The sequence below is a fragment of the Grus americana genome, chromosome 3 (genome assembly GCF_028858705.1).
Source record: "Grus americana isolate bGruAme1 chromosome 3, bGruAme1.mat, whole genome shotgun sequence".
Taxonomy (NCBI): domain Eukaryota; kingdom Metazoa; phylum Chordata; class Aves; order Gruiformes; family Gruidae; genus Grus; species Grus americana.
The window spans coordinates 46,708,985-46,722,767 of record NC_072854.1 but is presented as its reverse complement, the minus strand read 5'-3'; the positions used below and the strand labels follow the sequence as shown (position 1 = coordinate 46,722,767).

Genomic DNA, 13,783 nt, shown 5'->3' with positions numbered 1-13,783 from the left:
GCACCTGCCATATACAGCTACTAAAGCGAACGCTAAAGAATAGAATTAATAGTCAGAATACGTAAGATGAAAGCAGATACCTAAATCAGATGATAGGCAAAAGCAATTAGTAAGGAAAACTTTACATTAATGAAGCAGCGGAGCTTGTTAGGTCATCTTAATTATGCATGTTAAGTTCTGACTTGAGGCACAGAAAACTGTGGAAGATAAATAGTTGTAGAGTAAAAGAATTCTGAAATCATAACACTTTATTCATGCTCTACTCTGCTTGGTCTGAATCATGGTTATCAATGCAATTGTAGGACTGCATTTATGTTCAGGGGGTTTTTGTTTGTTTGTTTTGTGGGGGTTTTGGGGTTTGGTTTTTTGGTTTGGGTTTTGGTTTTTGGTTTTGGTTTTTTTTTTCCTGTGTGTTACTTTTACACAACACACTTCCTGTGTGTTACTTTTACAGACTAGTATAAGTATACCAAAGTAAAGTGTTTTTAAAATAGTATATTACTCCTCTATTTTCCAGAATATCTTTCCATTAATACAGTACAGATGACAATACTGTTAAAATGTAACAAAAATATTCAGTCACCATAATTAAGTAGCTTTTCCATCTTGTAGGAAAATCCAAAATTCAGTTTTTTCTCCAGGCTAAATTGGGATGAAACCTTTCAAATATACCCTTTTAAGAAATAAAACCTAAAGTTACATAAATTAAATGGTTTTATTTCATTCTGGTTGGGATTTTTGTGTTTGTTTTTTTTTAACGTACATTATAAATTCAATTTTCAAGAAGAAATCTTTTTCTGGTTGAAAAATAGTGTGTTTTTTTAATGCCAAGTCATTTTGCTGAAATTTCAGAATTTAATATAAAGTTACTGAAGAGTAACAGTAATGAATATATCATATATCAGAGAATTGTTTAAAGATCCTCAATCTAGTTAGAAGTCATTTTGTAACATCCTGATACCAGGCTCCATTTGAGACTGTACTGTATTACAATCTGCAGGGTTGAATTACTTTCAAGGCAGGTTGCCTCAACAAAACCACAGGTTTGCATACCTGAATCTATCATACATTTTGTATATAATAAAAAAAAATCATTTTAGTGACATACAACTCTAAATATTTATCTCGGAGCAAACCTCAAAACTTTCAGTGATGCTATTCAACTTCTTTTGATTTGAACACTGTTCCTATATTATAACTAACTAGTCTCTGGACAGAAATGTGCATTGAAAAAATACTCTGCACATGTCTTTATTTTACTTTTATGCACCAGCTTCCATAGCCCTGTAAAAGATGTCTAGGCAACTAAGCATTCTGTCAGAATGACTGAGCAATAAATAAACCCCTCGTAATCCAGTCTGGCAGCTGACCAAACCAATACCTGGTTCTTTTTACCTTAATGTTCAGTATATTTAAGCTTCTCATAGATGGAGCAAGTTCAAAAGCTAATGACCTACCCACACTGCCCACAGTGTAACTTTATAAATGTGTATTTTGAAGTGCTAACAAATGAATTTAGGATGAGAAACAGGGAAACGCATGAATGAACAAACATTTACCAGCTAGATTGTGACAGATTAGAGCCACTTTGGATTTTATTTGGAAACATGTAAGAAGCCAAAGGAAAAAAAAAAAAGACAATTTTATGTATCACTAAATTAAGTCAGGAAGTGCAGGATCAAGTGAGAATTCGTTACAAAGTTTATTCTAGTCTGAAAAAGCCCCAGCTTTGGATCTAAAATGTGCAAAGATTTTACTCATTATTTCATTGGGACTTTTTCACCCAACGGTAACATAAACAAACGAGGAGACTCTGAGAAAAAGATAGAGAAATACTAGATACAGTTAATTCTACTAGTAAGAAAGATAAAGTATTGCAACAGATTGGTCCTTCACTTTTCTTTTTTTTCCTAGTATTTTCTAAAGGCATGGCTTATTACCTGTGATGGAACTACCTTTAACATATTCCTGTACTTTTATAAGAAACAACAGCCATAGTATGTGCCAGTTCCATGTGATCTTTACTTTTAAAAGCACTATATATTTCTATCTGTTTAGTAAGAGGATGGTGATTCAAAAACAATGATCAAAGTAAATACAAGACCACAGAAAATACTCAGAAAAAAAGACCATTACAGATTTAAGAAATAAATATAATCTTCTAAGTAACTTAGTAAGCTACACCATGCGTGCACATTCATTTCTGCACAAGTGTTTAACAGAAATAAAAAGGTACGAATATATTTGAATAGCAACACATTTAGATTGTTATTGGTATGTTGTGAGGATAAGCACCACTTTGATTATCCTCAGACCAATAAAGAAATGTGAAAAAAATATCAAAAATTCAAATGAAATCTATTAGTATGTGAATCATGACAGAAAAGCCTCTTCAAAAAAAAGTAGACCACTGAGACTTCCTCAGGAAATCTATGTATCATATTAAAAGTATATTAAGTTTTATTTCAAAGTCACCAATTAATTTAGACTTTAGTACAAATCGTATCTATTTGATTCTCATAACTATTTATACAAGCAAACCTTTTATCACAAGAAGTCTGTGTAAGGAAAACCTGTATAATTTGCTATGTTGTGTCAGACTATTTCCAACATTTCCACAGATTTCTGGAGTCACAGAAAGAACAAAGCCAATTGTGCTGCAGTTACTCTCCTAAATCATGGAATGGATTTAATTTTTTGTTATACAAATAAGTCAACATAAATAATAGAATGTTTAGTTATGGTAGCATTTATTAAATAGTTTAAATTTGTTTTTCCAAAGCCTATACAAACAGTCTTAAGAAACCCTAAAAGGAGAGTGAAATGTGATGGAAATTTTGGGTTTCACCACTAATCTTCTCAGGTGTGCTAAAACATCACCCTTTCCAGACCTCTCCTGCGGAGCAGCCTAGAAACAAGGGAAAACTCTTCTAACTGAAGTCAGTAGGATCCACACTCGAAAATTTGACTTGGAACATTCCAAAGAGACAAGATGAAATTTTATATCCACTTTTTATCGCATTGGGATACTAAAGGTCAGATAACTATGAGGAAAATTACATACTAATTAGAGAGTTATACAAGCCTACAGAAAACAATTTAAAACAAGAATTAAGACTGGGAACTCTATGAAACATAAATAAGGAAATGCAATGTCAGAGTTAAATTGATAGTTCTAACTCTGTTATGATGGCTAAGTTGATTTGTGGAAAAGTCAAAGAAGGACATAACACAAACATCACCAGAGCTTCTAAACTTTGTGACCCATTACTGCATGGTTTTACACCATTGGAAACCAGTTAGTCTACACTGAGATCTCTAAATGCTCACACCTATATGTATGTCAGTTTTTAATTTGGTAAATTCTTGCATTTCAGGTGTTTTAATACATGTGATGACATTTAGCTATGTGGCTCAAGCTGAATGCACTCCCATTAAGCAGGCTTATTGCTAATATTTTTCTGAATAAGCGGCAGTGATTACCAACCAGCGAAAATAAAACAAATTCCCTGTTCAGCCCATATCAGTTAGAATATTCTGTAACAGCAATTAATATCTGTGTAGAATCTTTAATTCCTGAGTGCATTTCTGACTTTAAATACACATGAACAGTGAAATGGAAGTAAAATTTGACAAACTTAACAACTTTATTGATGTCAATAACATGACTTCTTTTATTCCACTAATTTTATTCTGAGCACAGGAAGAACTTTGTGTGGTGATGTCATGACATAACTTTCTTTTACACCTTCCAAAGACATTTCTTGTAAAACTGACATCCTATGAATGTTTTTTTCTGTATCTAAGGACCAAATTATAAAAGGTCTGTAAGCATCGAACACTTGTCAAGACTATTAGGCCTTTAAAAATCTTTTAAATTCTATCTGCATATCTCAGGTATCTAAAATCCAGGTAATCAAAGTGCATTTAGATGCTTAATCAACAAAAAGAATCTCCATTAAATATTCATCACAGTCTGTATGACTACTTGGTTCCACTTAGATTTATAAAGAGGGCTCTTAAGGGCCAGGAAGAGAAACCAGTGTGTTTTTCATGCACTTCCTTATCTTTCTCTATCCTGAGGTGAAGTAATGGTGTAAAGTATGGTCTTACACAGTTGTATGCCAGTAATAGTGGGTTTCTGCCTCACACCAGAAGCGTTTCTGAGAGCAGCACTTTCTTTACAGCACCACTAAAGATGAAAAACATGTGACTGGCCCACAGAACTCTATTCCAATATTTGTTATTCTATGATTTTATTGACCATGACCTTATGTTCAGATAAAGTAACTGTTGCTACTGATCTTGGTAACTGTCCAAAGGTTTGAGATCAATTATATCTTTGATCAACGCATAAAATATACAACTGAGAGAGATGAACTGCTTTAAATTTTAAATTGAAAAGCTAAAAATCAAAGAATGAAAATATTAATGCAAACAAGGAAGCATGAAACAATGACTTACAATAATAAGCAGCAGCTATATGCTTACTTCACACATTTCTAAAATTTTTAACAGAAGTTAAAAGTTTTTTTAACTTCACAAACATATACAAAAAAAAAAAAAAGGAACTAAACACTGATATTCATACCGTCATAAATCCATCCAGCAAACCTGAATCAGGCTTAGGAGGTGCTTGCAATCGCTCCATGGACCACTTTTCAATGATAGATGACACCTGGGTATTTTCCGTGTTTAGAATCCTGAATCCAGTCATATTAACACCACTGTACCGGTAGGGTTCCACATCCAAGGCAAATAGATCCTGAAAAAAATTACCACTGTATAAATTCTTAAATACACTGCAATTCCTATTTCAACTGTTAACCCATCTCCCAAGACAAGAGTACTGCAATTTGCAGGAGTAACAGTGCTGTATATGCTAGGAAGTACGTTCTGTTTATCTGGGAGCCCGTGTCTGTGAGCGAGCAACTCAGCTGATCCGATAGTGGGAGTAACCTGATTCCAGAGGAAGAACTGCTTCAACCATTTTTTGTTTAATAAATAAATAAATAAATAAATAAGCCTTTTAGGAAAAGCTAAGTCCAGGTGCAGAACAGTATCCGCTACTAGTTAGGGTTAAATACTAGAGTAGGCTTAAATATTATTATTATTATTATTATTATTATTATTATTATTATTATTATTATTATTTGCTAAAAATGTTACTATTAATCTCTATCTCTTTGGCTTACCAGAACAGACTTCAAATCACAAAATAACAGAGCGAGAGTTTCCTTGCCTCTTCAGTCTCTGTGAAACTTTAACACGTTGATCTTAAAGGATAAATTGGGGTGGATGGGAAAATGTACATGGCTTTAAATTTAACCAAAAGCATTTTTCACAGCTATCAATCATACTTCCAAACATGGACGTATCTTTGATCAGGAATTATCTTTGCAAGAATAACCTTTGCCAATTAATGTTTTTTTCAAGACATATGTAAGTGTATGTGTGCTTATATTTAGCCCCCCAACACACATATAGAGGCAGATATAAATTAATAAAAAGAAGAAAATCAAATTTTAGATCAAGCAGTAAACTCAAGATTATTCCAATCCCTTGACAGAATCCTTAGAAACAATATAGAACCTGTACTTGACTTCAGGAAACTCAGGTCTAAGGTCAAGTTTAGAAAATGGGGGGGGGGAAATTAAGTTGATGAAGAAAACAGTCATGACTCACTAGGCCTAGATACATGCATTATAGATGAACTTCCATTTGATTTATTTTGTGTTTCCTTTTAAATAATTTTTTAAGTGACATAATCAAGATTATACATAAGACATTACTGTCCTATAACAATTTTAATTTCATTGAACATAGAATTTCTCCACATAATTCATACTTAGTTGTTCATCTCATTTTTTATTTATTTCTTCTGGCAGTTTAATATATTATAAATTTCTATGAAGTGGTATCATTAGGTGTAACACTTGTCTGAATCCATTTTGTTTACTGGATAGAGCTGAAGATTAACTATTGTACTATGGAAAACCAGAATATAATTCATTATTCATTGTTAACATCACTAAGCCCACAAAAATATCAACCAGTTATCAACCACTACCCATTTTTAATTATAGCTAGTAATTATGATACAATTTTCCATACATAATACCTAAGATATGCAGGTGTCAAAATGCTTTTAAGTTATTCATTTACAAATAACCTAACTCATGTCCTCTCTCTAAAGAAATAAAACATTTTTTTCCAAAGGAAAGGTTGAGCATAACTAGAACTATGTTACATTTTTCCCTTTAAAAATTCTCTCTGTTTTTACTGTGAAATAAGTCAGAACCTCAGATGTAATTATGTAATCCAAACACCTTCATGTTTACACTGGAATATAATAAATATACACAACAATATTATGGATATATTGTAAATACACACAGGTTGGTGTATTAATGAGTTACTGCATTAGACCCTGAATCAATCAAGAGGAGAATACACAGAAGACTGCTGTAAACACTGTGACTGGAAAATTTATTTGACAAGACTTTCGCTATGTCAGGTAAGAAGCAATTAATATATAAAACCAACTAAATTCTGATGCAAGTTCCAAAGATACATTGCAAAATCAAAATCTATCATCTGTTTGTGCACATTAAATTATCCTTTGATAGCTCCGAGTCTATATAATACTTATCTCTCCTAAAAAAAAGCTAGTGTTCTAATGAGGAAATAAGAATGACAGAAAATCCTGATTTTTAAACACAGCTTTAAGAATAAAAATTAAATGCCAATGGACAGCATACCACTCAAAGAAGCAATTTGCACCAATAGAAAAATGAAAATTTAAAAAACAAAAAAATCCCTTGAAATATCTAGAATCCATTTTGATAGACTAGTGAGGGTAATTCTATTGCATGCAATCCAGAATCTGTAACTAATAGAATTTACCCTTCTAAAATAAGACAGGTACTTGTGCGGGGTATGTTGCCCTTACAGTTCTATTGAACTTCACAGATTATCTTGCTTTCTATTTAACAAGCTATATCCATGCTAATACTTTCCATGAACTTCTGTTTTGTGATCCTGAGGTGAACTTTCCATCCTACCACAAAGGATTAATTTCAGTGAGGACTTAAATGTGTATGTGATTTTAAACATAGGTCATTTCAAGCATGGTTTTACCAAGGCACATGCATCTCATGCTTGATATGACTTTTATTTTAAGAACCTTAATGAACTGCAATCTAAATAGGCAAATTTGAACACAATGGAAAACAGAGAAATGTGCACAACTGTAGTTTCTAGAGTAGTATTTTACCAACTTTTAAACTGTTTCTTAGGCTGTGATGAGCAGCAAAAAAAGGTCTTCACATACATGTTTGTTATGTTTTATAAAACCGTTCACATTTTAAATGTTTGTTTATTGCAAATGTTAAATCTGGTGGCTCCAAGAATGATCAAATTCCTTCTTAGTTACTTTTACAATGGACACCAAAGAATATTGGATAATTCATGTGCCTAAAAAGCTCATATGGACTGTTAAATAAAATGCTGCTAATCACACAAAATTATTCAGGGATCAAATGACGAGAACTACCTTGAAAAATGTTGGGTTAAAAATATGTGAAGAATTACTGTGAAGAACCACCTTGTAAAATGTTGGGTTAAAATTATGGAATATATAAGTAAATTTAAAATGTCATAATCTTCACCTACAAATAGCTAAAAGAGAAAAAGGACAAAAATCATAATATAAATAATCAATTATGAATTCTATACTTAACCCTGCTTGAAAGTTCAAAATTGCAGTGCTACAGACTCAGTTGCTTTTTCAGGTTAACCAGTTTCCAGGGAACACTGTCGAACAATAATTAAACCATGCTGATGAGTTTTCACTGAAAGTAAGAAAACTCAACAGAGAAAACATGTTGTACTCACACCCCATTCCAGAGAGACCTTTTTCACTTTGTCATTGAACATAATTAAGGAAAGTAACATCTTTGTTAGATGTCATCAATATGTTTTTATAAGCCACTTACCAGTGTGGTAAAGATATAGTGATAGTATTCTGTCATCATTCCCATAGCTAAAGCCTTAAAAAAATAAACAAAAGATTAATGTTTCTGAGGTCACATAATACATTTTTATCACACTTACATGGCAAATGAAAAGCTGCAAAAGAACACTACTGGGATCAGACTATAGGGTTGGAATTATACTAAAATTAGGTCAAGCAAGTCATTTGCTAGCAGTTAGAGCAGATTACTGACTATTAAAGGAATTTATGAACCAGATCTTCTGATAGAAAGAATATTATTAGACTGTTTAGTGCAGTAAATGTGAAAGAGGCTTATAGTTTTACATATTAATAGATGCATTAAGTTGCCACACAAAATTTGAGTTGACAATATTTTCATTCATTATTGAATCCTTCCCTTAAAAAGGATAACCTAACAGGAAATATTTTTTTATATTTTGATGAATACTATGCATTTAAAAGAAGAACCCAAGCTTATATTATACATGTGTACATTTTTCCAACCATGGAAGAAAATACTCGAGTCAAGTTTTGAACAGCAAGATACGTACTACTTCAGTAAAAATGAATAACAAGTTTTCATTGTATTACTCTATAAACTCAGATATCTATTAAGTACCTTCATCTGTCTTGCTAACTGTGTGATACCAAATAGTTTTTGATCAACTGTGCATTTTAAAATGTTCATACTTTTAACAGCATAAGAACGAATATTTGTAGATACACTTTTAAAGCAATAAAGTATGGATGTCTCATCACTCTTATTCATTAAGGGCACTTTCACCTGAAAAGCATGTATCTTCATGCCCTGCACAAAAGTTGCCTTAGACTAGTATGATTCATTTGACCATTTTCCTATCTACAGCGATTTTTACCTAATTTTAGCATTTAAAAAAGCTACACAAGTAAGCAATATTTTCTTCGTTTCCAGGAATTATCAACAGATTTCTTTGCTAAGTCACTACCAGTTACAGCTCCTTAAACACACTGAAGGCAACAACTGTCATAATACCAGAATTTGTATACAAAAGAACTATTGGAGTTGTGAAGGTTGTGGGAGCCTTTTTACTTGTGACATTGTCTGAAAAATGATGAAATTACTAGTCTATGTGTTCTTTTCCAAAGAAAAGTTAAAAACTCAAATGAATTTGAAATATCAGCTACAAATCAGATTTTATAATATTTTAGACAAAACAACACTTTTCCAAAGGATGCCTATACCTGTGTATTTAGAATTCCACAATAATATTTAGAACTACAGTATAGTGTGCCAATAGCAATTTAAATTCTCTTAAGCACAGGAAAACCAATCTCTCGTGAGAAATATTACAACTTCATAAGATACTGTATGACTACAGACATAGTTAGCTTTTTTAAGAACTTTTGTTGTTGATGATTTTAAATAAAGCCAAGGTATCTTCCTCTACATACACAGCACATTTGCAGTCACCTATATCTTAACTACTTGCAATCATCAGGTCTTTCATACTTCACAGAATCTCTACACAAGAACATTTTACGTATGTTCCTGATTCTGCTATGTGCTGGTGGTGTCTCTTTTCCAGGTCTTGTTTCTCTCACTTTCCTTACTTCTCAAAAGACCTCACTTATTTTTCCTCTTCAAAACACTGTCATTTCTCTGCTCTCATTATTCCAGTGCTTCTCTAACCTTTTAAATCATGTCTGCTTTCTCTGGTTGCCTGGTGATGTAGTTACCACTGAGATTTGCCTTAATTTAATTATGTTTGTCTGAATGACGGGATTCTTTTTTTCTTTTTCATGATGTATTTTTGGCCAGAAAACAGTAGTTGCTATTTCACTGGCCTCTCAAGGTAATTTTTTTCTTTATTTCCAACTTGTTTTTTCTCCCACCAACTTCACTGTTAACCTTTCCAATCATCCTCCCAAGAAGAAACTCCTTGTCATGTCTCCCCAAGTTCATCCCTCTACTACCAGAAACAATTGGTTAATTAATAGTTCACAAATTAATATATAAAGATCTTTTTTATTATTATTTTTCAGTAAATGCCTGTAAACACTAGATTTGGAGTGATTTAACTAAATAATAAATACAGTCTTAACATACTTTGTGTCAATTTTGACAGCAAGAGCTCACATTCAGCTGCAGAACTACCAATTTTAGACATATTTAAAGCATTGCAATATTGAAGCTGAATGGAAAGCTAAAAGTCTACAGAAACTGTATAAAGATATAAACACTCATGAAAGAATTATTGCTGTATCTTCCTTTTATAATCTTTAGGATGAGGAGAGTACTTTGATAAAACAGTTCACAATTTGATTTAAAGAGGCTGAACGCTCACTCTTGGGTCCTGGGACATGATTAAAGATACAATGCTTTTAATTTTGTTCCCATTTCCCTCTAGCCATACGTTTTTCACAATGTTGTATACTTTGAAAGAAAAATTTCCTTTCACCTGAAAACTACTAGGTACAGTATAAATAATATACCTTGAAGGAGTTATTGTCAGTACTACAGCTTTGTATTGCCATCAACACCTTTTCCATCTGCATCTTTAATATGGTAAAATAATTAAATGTACATTTAGCGATTTGCGCTAAACAATTACACTGACTGATGCTTAGCAAAGAGCAAAAACCACCAGCAGAGGTTTAAAATTACTAGGAATTAATAAAAGCCTTTTAATCAATGAACAATAAAGCAAAGAAATTATAGTATGTATGTAAGTTTACTAGCAATTTTAATTGTACTTGCAACAATACCCCTAAGTGCCTTTAATGAGAGACATATTTTCAAATCTTAAATACATTTTGTTCTCAGTTTAAACCATACAGTCTGCTAGCAAATGCAATCTAAACATGAATTAAAGTCACTAAAAGCTGTGCATTTGAAATGTAGAATATTGCTTTGGTTTAGGTGTTTTTCCTATCCTCCTTACTGCAAGTCATATTCAATTAAAAAAACTGTGGAGAAAATGGCCTCTGAACACAAGGAATTCCCAGTCTTTGGAGCTAGCTTATTAAACTAAAGGAGATACACAAAGATATGTCTTTTGTGCATACTTCAGGGTTACAATAAGCTTTTTTTTTATGAGCCGCGTCCTTTGTACACCGCTATATTGCCACCTTCTCTTGGAAGACATCACTGGAATCTGCTTCTGCAATGTAAAGCCAGTTAAGTATTTGACATTCTGCTGTATCTCACCTGCTCGTCTTACTTGTACACAACAAAACAAACACTTTCAAAGCACCTACCCCAATATATTCAGGTGTTTTGCAGTCCTATTAGTAGTGCAAGGAGAATATGGCTCTGAAAGATATCTACTAGTTCTCTCCTTCAGTGGAACACAACAACGTGGTCTGTTGGTAACATACTATGCAAATATCACTACTTGATTAAGAGTACACAATTTAGAGGCTTCATTCTCCAAAGGACCAATTCTTCATAGCTGAAAGACTGATACAACTTTTCCTCTGTACATGAACCTATTAATCTGTTTCTTTAAAAAAAAAAACTTAATGAAAGCAGCTACCATTAGAGTCACCAATAAAATTATCTCTGAAATCCTTGGCTAATTTTCAGTTAAGCCTCAGTAAAACTGACATACTCCTGCTTGTTAAGTGCCATTAAGTCTGGATATTACTTTTATTTATTAGGGATGAAAAAGATTAGGCCACCTAAAGGAAAATGAGGATTACCTGTTTCAAGATGCCTGCTGCCATTTCATGGCTGCAGTCAAAGATTACATGGAATTCTTTGCCTCTTTTCATCTCCTTTAGCAATGGCTTTGCATCTTTCGTGTCAGCTGGTAACTGACGGATTTTTAGTCTCAGGTTGTATCGTGATGGAGCCTTGATGAGCTCTTGTAATCGAATAAGGCCTTAAAGAAAACAGAGGAGTCAAAAGAAAAGAAAATTGTCAAAACAAGAACCTGAGCTTCTAGCAGGACAGCTTACTATAAACATTCAAAGTTTCCTGATTTTTTCTCCCTTCTCAGTATGTTGCAACTGATATACAAAAATTTTACAAAAAAAAAAAAAAAAGAAAAAGAAAAAGTATAGAAAATAAAGCATTTGAACTCATGATAATTTCTTATCACTCAAGTCTTTCTTCTTCCTTAATATTAACAGACAGTAAGCAGCCTCAGTTAGGATTACCTTAAAACCAACGAATCTTCCTTTAGCATAATCATGCAACTATGACATTCCTCTTCAAAGAACATATGTAATTATTCTAATTCAATTAAAGCAATATCCCAGACTAATATTTTGTAATCAGACTAGCCAATCTCCTAACTAATCTATCAGGTTTACATAGAAAGTTGTGAATCATTTCAGCACTGTAGAACATTCTCATATAATTCACATGAGAGTATTAAATTTTTTTTCTTGATTATACAGGTAACAAAACATATATGCAGGAGCAAAAAGACTGAATAAATGACTCATGCCATTGCATTCATCTTCAATATTCTACAGTTCCATTTTGAATTACTTTATTTTTACTATGGAATTAGATGCAGTAACAATCTTCCAAAACTCTTATCGTTCACATCAGCTAACAGGGTGGGGTGGTGTGGTTTACAGATCACTAATTTGTCTGTGACTAATATTAGGTTGTTTAATTGTACCGAAATTACAGGGGAAAAACAAGTCTCCTATAAAGTAGCAGTTTATTTCTGTGTTAGAAAACACAAAAACCAACCAAACAAACAAACAAAAAGTATTCTGCCGTGCTAACTTCCTTCTTGCATTGGAGCATGCTCCACTCAGTGGCAGTAAAAAGGGTTAATGTTCATCAATGTGTTTGCAGTGCACGTATATAATACACCCAACTGCCCAAAAATAGAAGCTCTGTTTAGGATCTCAGGTACCGCAGGATCCAGGCATAAATGAAGTACTTCTTAAATCTGAAATAGCTCACTTCACTACATCAAAAATATTAATGGAGATCACTAATTATTAATTAGTTGTCAACATGAGCAGCACCATCTAGTATTAAAAACCACTGGTATTTTATTTTATATCTCCAAATATTCTTCCTGGTTACAACTGGATGTCAGAGCTGTCTTGATTTCAGGAAGTGATGTTGTAACGTAACATGGTACCACACTACAGCATCAGTAAGAAATTGCGATAACCTCTGACAGAGGATTTAATACAGCCTTTTCCAATATAGAATGTTCTTTTAGTAAAATAATGCTGAGAGATTTTAATAACGTAGTATTGCTACGGTTTTTTGCTATGAAGCTTTCAGACTGTAAAAAACTTAGCTCTACTCATTTCCAGCAGAACCAGACCAGTAGAGAATATATCCGAAAGACAAAATCAGTCTCCTCTGCTTCATCATTCCCCCTTTTTGATCCTGCAAAGGATCCACATTATTTTCTCAACAGTTTCTGCTGAAAATAGCTGGAACAGGAATTATAGCTTACTATAAAAACCCTTCCTAAATTAAGACTGCAGGTGTACCTATCTGGCAGAGGATCCCAGCAGACCTCTTAAGGCCAAAAGCAGAATGGGGAAGGACAACTTTGCTATTTAGTCCATTTACAAATTTTTTCTTCGCTCACAAGTCTATGTCACAGATACAGTATCTCATATTTCATCACAATTTCTCAGTAATACCCCTATCACATAGAAATATTCTCAACAATGTGTGTATTGTTCAAACTGACACAGCTGCTACCTATAGCTAAATAATCTCTCAAATCCCCATCTGCTAAAAACATTTCTATAGGATCTTCATTAACAGCTAAAGAACTGTGAAGAATTAAATCCAGTAATTCAGTGTGGGCTGAAATT

General features: G+C 32.9%; 1 protein-coding gene across 1 annotated transcript in view; it reads right to left on the bottom strand.

Moving 5' to 3' along the window:
* GRIK2 (glutamate ionotropic receptor kainate type subunit 2) overlaps positions 1-13,783 on the bottom strand; it is a 431,194-nt gene that overhangs the window by 252,219 nt on the left and 165,192 nt on the right. Inside the window, exons 5-7 of the mRNA XM_054822179.1 lie at positions 11,678-11,859; positions 7,998-8,051; positions 4,592-4,765 (exon numbers count right to left, since the gene is read on the bottom strand). Of these exons, the coding sequence (XP_054678154.1) occupies positions 4,592-4,765; positions 7,998-8,051; positions 11,678-11,859 (410 nt within the window). The remainder of the gene's footprint in view (positions 1-4,591; positions 4,766-7,997; positions 8,052-11,677; positions 11,860-13,783) is intronic.